The sequence below is a fragment of the Hemicordylus capensis genome, chromosome 1, assembly GCF_027244095.1.
Source record: "Hemicordylus capensis ecotype Gifberg chromosome 1, rHemCap1.1.pri, whole genome shotgun sequence".
NCBI classification, from domain to species: Eukaryota; Metazoa; Chordata; class Lepidosauria; order Squamata; family Cordylidae; genus Hemicordylus; species Hemicordylus capensis.
Window position 1 is genome coordinate 16,866,631 of NC_069657.1, and position 13,411 is coordinate 16,880,041.

Consider the following 13,411-nt stretch of genomic DNA (forward strand, 5'->3'; position numbering starts at 1 on the left):
TAATATACAGTTATCCCTCGCTAACTGTGAGGGTTCCGTTCCTGGAAACCCTTGCGATAGGTGAGACATTGAGTAATGGGTTAGGGGAATTGCGATCGGAAAACTAGCTTTAAATGAATTTTAAAATAGAGCGAATCCCCTGACCCCTGGAAATCCCCCCCCCAAAAGCCAAACCACGAATACTTGGATGGCAAGAGTGATGACAGTTTCCCAATCATGGATACTCAAATCCGGGATTGTGAAACCCGCGATAGGTGAGGGACAATTGTACTGTATTAAGAATGCAGTCACTTCTGCATCTTGCAACATCTCAATGTGTACAATCACTGTTCATAAGGGAGAAATGCAGAGAAGTCATCTGTGACTGCTCTGACAAGAGTTATGGTGCTCCTTTCTCTAGAGATTATCTAAATCTGTCTGTCTTCTAGAAATGATGCAAACAACTCTTCTTTAGCTGATGGGAAGCTTTCACTGGCCAGCTCTAAGTAATACATTAGGTGGCTCATTTTGTATTCTCTGCATATCTGTGTCTTGTGACATGACCTGAACTCTCTTGTTATAGTGAATGAAAATTGAAAGGAATAAACTCAAACTCTTGGTGAGCCAAGTATTTTCCCAGATAATCTCTTCTGTTTTTAATTTAAATAGGGACACTACTATGAGATTAAAGAACAATATGAGCATGGATTAACGCTACAATCCTATGCACATGTGTTTGGGAGTAAGTTTCATTGAAATGAATAGGGTTTATTTGAGGATAAGCATGCATAGGATTTCAGCCTAAGGCAAAGGTACTGACACAGACTGTCTAGATTCCATTGAAGTAAACAGGATTTAAGCAGCATAACTGTAGGAGTACCATCTAAATCTCCTAAAAAGTGTTGCTTGAAATAACTCTTGATAAAATTGACAAGATAGCACTGTATCTGTTGTTCGTTTTAAACACAATGCTCTACATAGATGGCTTAGGCTATGGCAGGCCTGCTCAACTTTGGCCCTCCAGTTGTTTTTGGTCTACAACTCCCATAATCCCCAGCCACAGCAGTCAATAGCCAGGGATTATGGGAACTGTAGGCCAACATCTGCAGGAGGGCTGAAGTTGAGCAGCCCTGGGTTATGGCATCAAAGTGGGTGTACCTTCAATTTAGCGGGTGATGGGCGGGGGCATATGTCTCTGGGCCCCTGAGAGAGAGGGTTCAACCAGCTGAGCAACAACTTGCACTTTGCCCTCCCCCTCCCACCAATCGAAAGGAGGGGCGGGACCCACTTTTTGTCGCAGGCCCACTCCAACCTTGATATGACCCTGCATCAGATAAGCAATGGGTGGGGGGGATACAATCCTGTGTATGATTACTCAGAAAGAAGTCCCGCTTTAAACAGGGTTTGCAAAGGAGTGTGTCTAGGACTGCAGCCTAAGGGGTTTTATGTTATTTTAGGTTTTTTACACTCCAGCATAACACACCTCCTTTTATAAGGCAGTGTCTCTTTCCGAAAAGGTGTCTCTTTCCGAAATGTTCTTTGCAGTGGCTAGAAACAAAACTTTCGCATATCCTTAACAGGGGTCCTTGTTCTCTTGCGCACTGCCAATGTGTAACTCCTGTTAGTCCTTACAAATCATGACTAAAGTAGTGATTTTCACATTTTACAAGAGGGAAATGACAATGACAATGACACTCTACTATTATATGCTGAATGCTTCCCTGTTCTTGAATACTAATTATCTGATTCCATGTCTTAGAGCTAACTAAGCATTATGTTGCTGACACTTATACCTTTACATCTAGGTGTCATGTTGGTTGGCAAGGACACTTCTGTAGCGACTGTATCACCTATCCAGGCTGTACTCGTGGGAGTTGTGACAAACCATGGGAGTGCAAATGTGAAACCAACTGGGGTGGTCTGCTCTGCAACAAAGGTACTAAAGATCCGTTCATAGTAAATAAATAAATAAATAATTCCCCCCCCCCCCAATACTCATTGAAAGTGTGTGTGGTTTCAAACTAGCATACGTGACAGGTGAGTTTCAGTTTGAAAGTTACCAGTGGAAGGGAATAATGATGCATTGATCCTATGAGATTGTCTTGGTCTTATCCTCTTTACACTAGATGGTAACAAAAATGTCAAGCAGGATAGCTATAGACTGATAGGAAGTCACACTAGATTAAAGTGGAATGGGGTGGGGGCAGTGAAGGAAGGGTTGCATGCATATGTTCAAGTCTGTAGTGTGCTTCCTGCCTATACTCCTTTAAATAGGTTTTGCATATCTTTTGACTGATTCTCTCTTCTCTCCCCCCGCCCCCCACTGCACCTTTCTTTGTGATTGCTTCCCTAGATTTAAACTACTGTGGAAATCATCATCCATGTGTGAATGGTGGAACCTGTATGAATACAGAACCAGATGAATATAGCTGTGTTTGCCAAGATGGTTACTCTGGAAAGAACTGTGAAATTGGTACGGAATACATATCAATTTCTGGATTAGAAAATGATCTGAAAATAGGTTAGGGAGCTGAGCATTTCAGGTTTATTCTTAGTTTCAGAAATATTCCCCACAAACTGCACTCGTATAATGTTGTAAAGAACTAGATTTTCTTAGCTGGTTAGTTACTATAAATATGTGTACAAACACCTCACATTTCCTTGTAAAGCAAAGCCTTTGCCATATACCTTGATCGTGGCGTGAGGAGCTGTGGTGTAGGCAGGGCATGGGTGACCCATGTTCTTTCTGGCAGTCCTCTTGTGGCATCAGCAGTGGTGGAGGCATGCTCCTACCACCCATGCTCCACTTGGCTCTGACCCTGAGGCAGCTGGGAATGAAGAGCGGGCATGTGTACACCCTCATTTCCAGCTCCCTTGGGACCATCAGAAAAACCTCAAGCAACAGCAGGCAGGATGGAGTGCTGCTGCAGAGAACTGGCTGGCAAGTTGGCCAATGGAGGAGGCACCGCCTGTAGCAAGGTGAAGCGGCTCTACAGGCACAGGGGCACGGGTTCTTTGGACTTGTCTGCCATATTGTCCCACCCCTGGACAGGATTATACACGCCCGCATCCACCCATCGTTGACAATGTGTAAGAGACCATGTTACCAGTGAGTCTGCCAATACCTGTCGCCTTTGCTGACTAGTCAAAACACGGGTAAATTGTGGGAGCGTCAGTTTGACTGTTTTTCCCCCTTCAAAAACTCCTGCAAAATGGTGAAAAACTGTGTTTGTAATGAAGCTTTTATAATACGTAGAGCAATTTCTCCTAAGAGTTCCAGAGTCTGGGTGGCAATCTTCTATTCTCTTACAGAGCCAGATAAATGGGTTGTTTGAAACCCAACACTGTTGGGAATTGCTTCCTTAAGGAAAATGGCTAAAAGCTCTCATGCAGGAGACTCCATGCCTATGTTGCATGGTTCCACTGTGTTGAAACAGGATGCTGGACTAGATGGGCCTTGGGCCCGATCCAGCAAGGCTGTTCTTATGTTCTTTTGGTAAACATGCTACCTGTTCATCCTGTTAAATGACATGCTTTAAAGTGGCAGTTCTCTTAGCAGGGGGTAGCAGTTGTCCCTATTTCTCCCAGCATAGCCATTTTTTAGTGGCTGTTGATTGGTGTTTCCCTTAAAAAAAAAAAATTAGATTGTGAGCCCATTTGGGACAGGTAACGTCCCCCCTCCCCCTTGCTATGTAAATGGCTTTAAGAACTTTTGCTGTGAACTGCCTTGGGATTGTTTTAATGAAAGGCAGTATATAGATTTAACAATAAATAAATAAATAAATAAACTTGTTTTGCATATTTAAAATATTTATGTGCCTTAAAAAAAATAAAGTTGGATTCAAGTACCGTTCTTCCTACTGATAACTTTCTTTTCTCATTAGCTGAGCATGCTTGTGTATCGAATCCATGTGCTAATGATGGAATCTGTCATGAAATTAAAACAGGCTTCAAATGCCAGTGCCCAGCAGGGTGGAGTGGACCAACCTGTGCTATTGGTAGGTTCGTAAGTTGTGTAATCATACCCTGCTGCTGAAACAAATGGATTATGTATTGTGCTAAACTTAACTAGACAGTCTCAGTTAGCATTGTATGCTGCAAATGTTTACAAAGCACAACTGACTCCAGCATCCTCCTTTTCTGTAATACTAGGGCCAGCATCCAATTAAAATAAACCTAGGTGAGTTTTAGCTGATCTGATTAAACTTGCACATAGCAAAACAATACCTTGTGTGGGAAAATGCATACTTCCTTTGGTTTTTAGAAGATGGCATGTATGTGTGAGAAAGGTGGCCTCTTAACCTCACACTTGGGATTATGCTTATGCAAGATGGCACCAAAGGATGTCTCTCTGCAGCAGCACAGTGCATAGTGTAGTGTGTGGGTCTTGCCACAGAGTAATGTGGGTCATTTAAGTTTGGGTTCTGTCTCCTTGCTGAGAGTTTTGCTCACCATTTCTTGACCTGATATTTTGCTCTGAGGGGTGTGGTGAAGATCTATGGCTTAGGAGGGGGACCAATCCCGTCTTCCTTTCAGCTAGAGTTCTAGTTTTGTTGCCATTACCCTGCATAGATACTGTCTCCCATGCGATTTCACAGAGGGCTGTTCAAAGAATCAGCAGTGAAAGCTAGTGTTCTGAACTTATGTTCAAGGAACATCCTGTTCCTAAATCAAGCAGGAGCTGAATTTCTGTTACTGGTACTTAACTATTTGCTCAACTAGTTAGTGCTTTGTTCTTGTAGAAAAGCTGAATTTGTTCATTTCCAAGAGGAAGTTCAGAAGCCTCATTAACGGAGTTAAGAGTGTCTCATATCTTTATGATGTGCTATGCTTCCTTAAACTTTCCCTTGCTTGTTTTCTAAACTCCTTTTGATCAGTTTATAATCATTGTGGATATATAAAACAAAATGTGGGTATTTAAACAAAAATGGGGGCAAATGGAGCTCTTCAGGTTAATATCAAACACTGATTACAAAGAGGTAGTTATGCCTAAGTTGTTACATCTAACTGAATGAGACTGCTTTTGAAGCCTGCATTATACAATACATTTTAAAGTCTTAGGATTACTCCTGCAACTCCCACATAATGTGTTTGATAGATACGCAGTATAGTTGAATTGCTCTGTAGAACCCCTTACAATGACTTCTACTGATGTGGGAGCTTTTGGATGCAATTTCTGCCGTGGGGTCTACCTTGGCTTGTAGACAATTCTTGAAGTTATCCGTAGGATTTTCTTGCCACTCGCTTCACAGAAGTGTGGTGTCATTGCCTGCCTTTGCTGTGAAAACAGCAGTCCATGCTCCTGAAGCTGTCTCAGACTCCTCTTTCCCTCCCCAGATATTGATGAGTGTGCATCTAACCCATGTGCTAGAGGTGGGACTTGTGTTGATCGCATTAATGGGTTTGAATGTATATGTCCGCAGCAGTGGATTGGGGCAACCTGCCAACTTGGTAAGTCTTCATACTTCCAGATGACTTGACATGCAACTTGAAGGACGGTTGTTTGCATTAATCTTATATTTTGTAGGGTCTCAGTCACTGATGTAAGTGGTCCATTGATCTAAATGACTTCTTGGCTGCTACTAGTTCTTGGAAGAACTGAAATACTTAACTGTTACTATATTTTGAGGACAGGGGCTTTATACTACTTTAGGCATTTTTTAAATTTTCTGTGAGACATCATTGCCTGCCTTGATGCAGACCACAGCAGTGGATAAAGGTGGCTCGGGCACAATAGTGGTGACCTTATGCTCCAGGGAGACTAAAACTAGGGCATGCCTGCATCCAATTACTGCACTTCCTTGTGGGATGGTAAGCATTTGTGCTCACATTTCTTTGGTATGTTTGGTCATTGGCTCTTCTCCTATTCCTGCACCTTGCTTGACCCATGTGTCTCTTCTGTGGTGTGTGCATGCCTCAGGGCTCTGCAGAGAGAGCTGGGCTGTGTCCCTAAGATGTGTGAGCAGCCTGCAGTTGTCTTGCTCTTGAAATAATTTCTGCAGCTTAATAAACTACTGTGCACTGCCTTCAGGTACAAACATTGGCATGTTTGTCCAATCAAATGTTTATATGGAGAGCCAGCGTGGTGGTGTGGTTAGAGTGCTGGACTAGGACCGGGGAGACCAGAGTTCAAATCCCCATTCAGCCATGAACTAGCTGGGTGACTCCGGGCCAGTCACTTCTCTCTCAGCCTAACCTACTTCACAGGGTTGTTGTGAAAGAGAAACTCAAGTATGTAGTACACCGCTCTGGGCTCCTTGGAGGAAGAGCAGGATATAAATGTAATCATCATCATCATCATAATATTGCCCTCTATCAATAGGAGAGCAAGCTAGTGAGGACACAAGTACAGACCAGTGTTCCCTTTAACAGGGATTTCCAGATGATGTTGACTACAACTCTCAGAATCCCCAGCCACAGTGGCTTTTGCTTGGGGATTATGGGAGTTGTAGTCAACAACGTCTGGGCATCCCTGTTAGAGGGAACACTGGTACAGACTGCTTTGCCCATATGTGGCAACCAAGATGGCAGATTTCTAGCACGCATGAAAGATTTCTGCCTGAATCTGTTAATGTTGCAGTAGGTCATAGTATGGAAATAAGTATGGAACAATAATAATGTTCTCAGTGCTAAATACATGTCAAATCTGCCAGCTGAAAAACTCCTAGATCACAAACTGCCACTGAGGTGTACTAAATTATATTTATTTCACTTAGGGTGGGTACTGGAACATTGAAATAGCGTACAGTAACCCATTCAGATACTCTCTTTGGATATTCTAACTGGATTTGAAAAGAACCTGAACTTTTACTGTTTTTTTTAAAGCTTGCTTGTAAGGGGGAAGATGCAGCATGCATATTGAAAATATCAGCAAAAGTGTCTCAACAGGTAGTAGCTGGATTTTTCCGCTTACAAGCGACATGTAGCTGATATTTGGAAAGCATGGAAGCTTTGCTTTGGTGCAAGGGAGCCTCTTTCTGGGTTTGTTCTTCACTTGCTGCTTTTTCTTTCTCTTCTTTCACAGATGCTAATGAGTGTGAAGGGAAACCCTGTCTTAATGCTCATTCTTGCAAAAATCTTATTGGTGGATATTACTGTGACTGCATTCCAGGATGGAAAGGAGTAAATTGTCACATCCGTCAGTATTTAATCTTTAGTATATACATTAGACCCTAAAAGAGCTTTTATTTGTAGACTAAATCAGATCATTGTCCTTAATTCCTAATTTAAGACTTTTGTGTCACTTCTGATAATCACTTTTAGTCCTTTCAGAGGACCGTTTATGGTGCTTCCTTTTTAGCATATGTTTCCTTGCATCTAAAGCCTTAGCTTTTGGGTTGTGGAATGAACTAACTACTAAGGAATTTTGTTCTTGGAGAGAGCCTTGTACAGATGTGTTGGGGCATTCTGTCTTGTGTATCAATTGCAATATAAATTACCACTTTCAGTTATTTCAAGCTTTTGATTACCTGTGAGTCATTCCTCTGGAAAACATCAAATTGATCATAGAAATGGTCATGGAGATATTGCTAGTTACCTTTATTCTATGCATTTCAAGCACTTTCCAATCTTCTGCTATTTTTAATAACTTGCTTATTTTATCCATAGATATTGATTGTCATGGCCAGTGTCAAAATGGAGGCACTTGTAAGGTAAGATTAAAAGTTCACTTTTTTAAGGTGCTGTGAGCCAAGATGATGACAAACTTGACAATCGCCGCCCTTGCCCTGGTTTTCTGTCCTTGTGATGAACAGGGAACTGAAATAGGTCAATCTCCCCACTTCTTTTCTTCTGTGTGCAGAAGGTTCCAAGTTCTCTTCCTGGCATCTCCAAGAGAGGCTGAGACAGACTCCTGTCTGCAACCTTGGAGAAGCCGCTGCCGTTCTGTGTAGTGAATATTGGGCTAGGTGGACCAACGGTCTGACTCAGTATATGGCAGCTTCCAATTATTGTTGTCTGCTTTTGCCCTTGGTTCTACAAATAAAAGGGCTGGAGATTGACCTCGCTTTCAAAAATAAAAGCTGAAACTTTGAAGAGGAGGCCTGGAATATTCTGGCCTGACTCAATTTCTCCATTATGGTAGTAAAATTGGGGATGCAATACTGCAAATAAGCTGTGTGTGTGTGTGTGGAGGGGGAATTATTTCAAGAAGAATATCTGAAGTCCATGACTGAGTATCTTTGGGTGGCAGTCAAGAAGTAGTGTCACACTGAAATGATCGCAGAAGATGCTTTGAAGCAAATGGAGTAAGTAGTAGTACTAGATGGCATTCACCCAAGAACTCTAAAAATTCAAGCATGAATGTGCTGAGCTGCTTACTCTGCTATGTAGCTTCTCTATGACATCATCCTCTCTGTACCAGAGGATTGGAAAGCAACTACTGAAGCAAGTGTGTCTCCTTTTCTAAAAAGACTTTAAAAAAAAAATGGTTCCATGATTATCCTGCTTTTGAAACATCGCCTTTAAAACATCACATGTTAACCATAGTTAACAAGACTAGCTAGTGGACATAGACTTCAGAAAAATAGACAATGGCATTTTTGTGGACATCGACCTTGGATAAGTGCAGTCAGAGTCCTGTGTAATGCAACATTGCAGGATACTAAAAGGCAAAAGTTGTTGGGGAGAAAAACAACAGTGGATCAGCAAGTAGAGTGGGCTGAAACAGTCACTTTTCATAGTGGAGAGAAGTGGATAGCAGAGGGCCCCAAGAGAACAGGTGGCATCCACAGGCCTGGATTAAACTCTGTAGGAGAGTGAACCCCATGCTCCAGCATAGGTCAGTTTGCAGATAATCTAGAACATAGTAAAAGTGTGTCTGACAGTTTTGTCTGTCTGTATATGTGATGTTAACATCATTGCAGACATGCGAGGGCTATTTTCTTTTATAAATAGTATAAGTTCAGGGACCTGCTCCATCTTGGGAGGGAGGTGGGGAGTAAGAGGCTGGGACATTTCTCCCTTGTGGTCCAAGTCATCCCCCTGCAGTTGATATTTTGGGTGGCGAGAGGGGAGATCCTATAGGTTCCAATGGAACCTTTTTTTCTTTTAAAAATAGTACTTGTGGAGGGGCCCAATTCAGATCGGGAGCAAAGCAAGGGCAAGGCGTTAAAGCCTCCTGCCACAGTCCTGATCCAGGTCACGTGCTCACATGTGTGCTGTTTACAAAGGAAAATAGCCCCAGCATGTTTGTAATGACATTATTAATGTTTCATATAGTTTGACTCCTTGATTCCGTTCAGAGTTGGAAAAGGCTTCTGCTTTGATGGGCTGTTTGCAGCATCCTCTGAAAATGGGCACTCTCATTTCACTGTTTCCCTTTCTTTAGGATGAGGTGAATGGCTATCGTTGCTTATGCCCTCGTGGTTTTGTAGGAAAGAACTGTGAAACAGAAGTTGATGAATGCACAAGCAACCCATGTCAAAACGCAGGACGTTGCAATGACCTGATCAATGGATTCCGTTGTCTGTGTCCACCAGGCTTTTCAGGAGAACTCTGTCAGGTGAAGGAATCATTAATTGCTTTGGACTGAGTTTTGAAATAAACCTCTTCCAAGATTAAACTGGGGCAACTCAGGGCTGCAGTATTGTGGATTAGTGCTGCTGTTAAGATATGCTCCATGTAAACAAGTACGCTTTTTGTTCAACAGGGTCTTGGTAATGGTACCTGACATCCAGGCTAACCCTGTTATTGTTTGAGCCAGGGGGTGGTTTTTGGTGACATATTTATTTATTTATTCATTCATTCATTCATTCGATTTTTATACAATTACAAAAACAGAAATAATTAAAAACAAAACAGAAATACAAATATAAACACCAATTTAAAAACATCTTAAAAAACAAACTATCAAAACAATTAAAACCCTGAAAACCAGGTTAACATTACATATCCTTCCCTCTGCAGCTGCTTGTGTCTCCCTGGGTTGGGGGACCCTCAGGGAGAATGTTTTGAGAGGCAACCTTCCTAGGGGTCCCCTAGCCCTCAGAAGCCTAATTCCAGGAGATTCAGACAGCCTTGGGTAAGGGCAGGTAACCAAATATTGCCCTCGAGCAATGGAAATCCATGGCATATCAGCACAAAGTCTAGATGTCACCCTATAATACTTAAATAGCATAGTTTTGAATATGCAACTATAAGGTAGTGAAAGCAATGCAAGTTGATACCACCTCCTTGGGCACCTGTTCTACACCTTGTGTATCCTTCTAATGCAAAACCTGGTTCTGACTTGGAGATCACATTCCAAATTTAAACTGACCAATGAGCAGTACCAAAAAATACATCTGTGTGGACATGTACTTTGTGTTCCTTTTTCTATGGTATGCATATTCCCCTGGGGTGTGTCCCAGGAATGGATACTGCAGTTTGTGCCACATCCCAGATGAAATGACTAATTAGTACTTGGATTCTCAGTTTTGTTACAGGAAGTGAGAGTCACACTCACTTTAACTGCATCACTTGACCCTAGCGTTCTTCATTTGCTATTAGCATACGCAGGGTGCATTGGGGCCGAGTCTGGATTGGGATTGTGGTCGTCACGTGGGGCTAGGGGCTTTTTAATCCAACCCCTGTCCAGCATGTACTATTTGTTCTGGGCTTTAAGCTCTCTTTGGAGCCAGTAATGGCGCAGCGGGGAAATGACTTGACTAACAAGCCAGAGGTTGCCAGTTTGAATCCTAGCTGACTATGGGAAACACCTATATCAGGCAGCAGCGATATAGGAAGATGCTGAAAGGCATCATCTCATACTATGAGGGAGCTGGCAATGGTAAACCCCTCCTGTATTCTACCAAAGACAACGACAGGGCTGTGTGGCCTCCAGGAGTCGACACCGACTCGACGCCACACTTTACCTTTTCCTTTAAAAGCTTTATTTGTTTCAGCACAAATAGCACATGCAGGGGAATCCAGATAGGAGCCATGGAGGAGGAGGAATGGGGCCCCCCAGCCCTCTGCCACAATTCAGCTTGGGCCCCAATCCACATTTACTACTTATAAGGAGGGAAGAGCATGGAAAGGCCAATGTTGTAATAAACTCTTGACTACTTTGGCCCTAAATTTCCTACATTAGAGGTACTAACTTCCCCATAACGTTCCACATTAAAAATGAACGGACTGCTGCATCATATCTGTTGGTTTGCAAAACATCCATTTCAAGAAAGAGGCTGGAGCTACTCTCTGTGGAGCTGTTTGAGCGCCTCCGCCTGCTGCATCACAGAGAATGCGGAGGTGCTCGCTCAGAGTTCTACTCTCTTTGATCCTGCAGAGGAGGGAAATGGAGGTGAAACTTGTTAATGTCTCCTGGAAAGGAACTGGGTGATGTGGACAGTCCAGGGGAGGAGCTCAGTGGCAGAGCACATGTAGACTGCTCAGTCCCCATCATCTTTGGGTAGATCTGGAGAAAGACTCTGCTCTACTCAGTTACTGTAGACCAGGGATTCTCAGCGTTGGGTCCCCAGATGTTGTTGTTTGTTTGTTTATTTATTAGATTTATATACCGCCCTTCCGATACGGCTCAGGGCGGTTCACAACATGATAAAAACAATTAAAAACAAATTAACAATTAAAATCAAACTATTAAAACACAATAAAACCAATAAAACAGCTAAAAGCCCTGAAAATCAGGGCAACAATTTAAAACAATTAATCATTTAAAACTCTGGAAGGCCAGGCCAAATAAGTTCGTTTTAAGGGCTCTCTTGAAGGACAGCAGTGATCTCCGATTACGAATTTCTGCCGGGAGTGCATTCCATAGCCCAGGAGCAGCTACAGAGAAGGCCCGCCTCTGCATCGCCACCAGACGAACTGGTGGCAACTGGAGACGGACCTCCTCAGATAACCTTAACGTGCGGTGGAGATCGTGTAACGTGCGGTGGGGATCATGTTATTGGACTTCAACTCCCATAATCCCCAGCCAAAGACCACTGTAGCTGGGAATTATGGGAGTTGAAGTCCAGTAACATCTGGGGACCCAACGTTGAGAATCCCTGGTGTAGACAATACTGACTTGGCATAAAGGAGTTCTGTATGATACACCAGCTTTGGTGCACTTGCTGGGGATTGCCCACTACCCTGAATGATTTCTTTTTGTTAAGGATTCATGTTTCATAGCCCCCATTGGTTAAACACCTGAGTTCGTGGAAAGTGTATATTTTTGTCCAAATAGGTCTGTTCTTGCCATATAGAATAGAGGCAACTTTGTGGGCCTTGTATGCAAATATGGGCTTTGCCAACTGATGTCTGCCTCCTGATATGATTTGTAGTGTTTTGTTAATCAGATTAATAGTGAAGGAATTTGGCTGAGTGTGTTCAGTATTGCAAGAAATGTCGACCTCCCATTCCAAATCTCATCTTGTTACTGAAGCTGGATTGTAAAAGGGAAACTTGCACGGACGGTGGGGAAACTGTCTGGGATATGTGATAGAACATACCTTTCAACCTTTTTTTTCATTGCCTGACTCTCTTAAAAAGAATAATGTTGAGTCCAGACTAGGCCAGGGACAACCTCAAAAATAACTTTTCAGATTTGCCAGAACCATGGAAACAGTGAAGATGGAAGTTATTTTAACCTTCCCCTTTCAATTCTAGAATCTGTCAGTGGTGTCATGGAATTGCAGTGTCTGCCTTGCTGACAAGTAGATGCTACTTAAAGCAATTGTAGTTGACACAAGACAACTGTATTAAGATTAGCCTCTTCCTTAAAAGGATTTGTCTGTGTAAAGGTTTACATGGTATAAGACTTGTTTAAGTTTGGCACTTTCACTGTCATAATAGTAACAAATCAGCTTTAAACTACCTTGTTTAAATGTACACATCCATGGCATCAGAAGGGCAAACCTGCTTGCTGCATATGAACGAGGGAGTTCAAAAGGGGAGGGGGCGGGGGGGGGAATGGCCAAGTAACTAATGTAAGGACTGTGTGTACAGATTGTGCAAGTGGGGTGGATTTCAAATCCACAGGCAGACTTCTCTGTGTATTTTGGAGAAAGACTGGTTAAGCATCTTAACTTGGGTATTTTCTGTTTAAAGTACTGAGAACCAAACTAGGCATGAGTTTGAAAGCATTAGTAGTCCTCACAGGCTTTGTCCTCTCCAGATGACCTCAATGGGAGGTGGGGATCATAATGAAGAAGATGTTCTCTTAGATACCCAGGGTCTAAGCCATTTGGGGCTTTATAAGTTATGACAAGCACTTTGTATTTTGCCCGGAAACCTACTGGCAGCCAGTGTAACTCTATCAACAAAAGAGTGATGTGGTCTCTCCGAGATGACCCAGAGACCAACCTGGCTGCCGCGTTCTGGACCAACTGAAGCTTCCAGACTTCGTACAAAGGCAGCCCCACATAGAGCGCATTGCAGAAGTCACTTTTGCATGTAATATGTAAAAGTAATGTTGAAAACAGCCCTTGGAGAACTTAACAGGGAATGGTTT

The 13,411-nt window shown here is 42.7% G+C and overlaps 1 protein-coding gene across 4 annotated transcripts in view; it reads left to right on the forward strand.

Annotated features, from left to right (window-relative positions):
• Positions 1–13,411, forward strand: part of JAG2 (jagged canonical Notch ligand 2) — a 154,439-nt gene that overhangs the window by 106,261 nt on the left and 34,767 nt on the right. For 3 of the 4 annotated variants that reach the window (XM_053280624.1, XM_053280634.1, XM_053280606.1), the window contains 7 exons: positions 1,785–1,915; positions 2,333–2,452; positions 3,864–3,977; positions 5,317–5,430; positions 7,004–7,117; positions 7,588–7,631; positions 9,308–9,481. In XM_053280624.1, coding sequence (XP_053136599.1) covers positions 1,785–1,915; positions 2,333–2,452; positions 3,864–3,977; positions 5,317–5,430; positions 7,004–7,117; positions 7,588–7,631; positions 9,308–9,481 — 811 coding nt within the window. The remainder of the gene's footprint in view (positions 1–1,784; positions 1,916–2,332; positions 2,453–3,863; positions 3,978–5,316; positions 5,431–7,003; positions 7,118–7,587; positions 7,632–9,307; positions 9,482–13,411) is intronic. The other variant, XM_053280614.1, reaches the window with a different exon arrangement.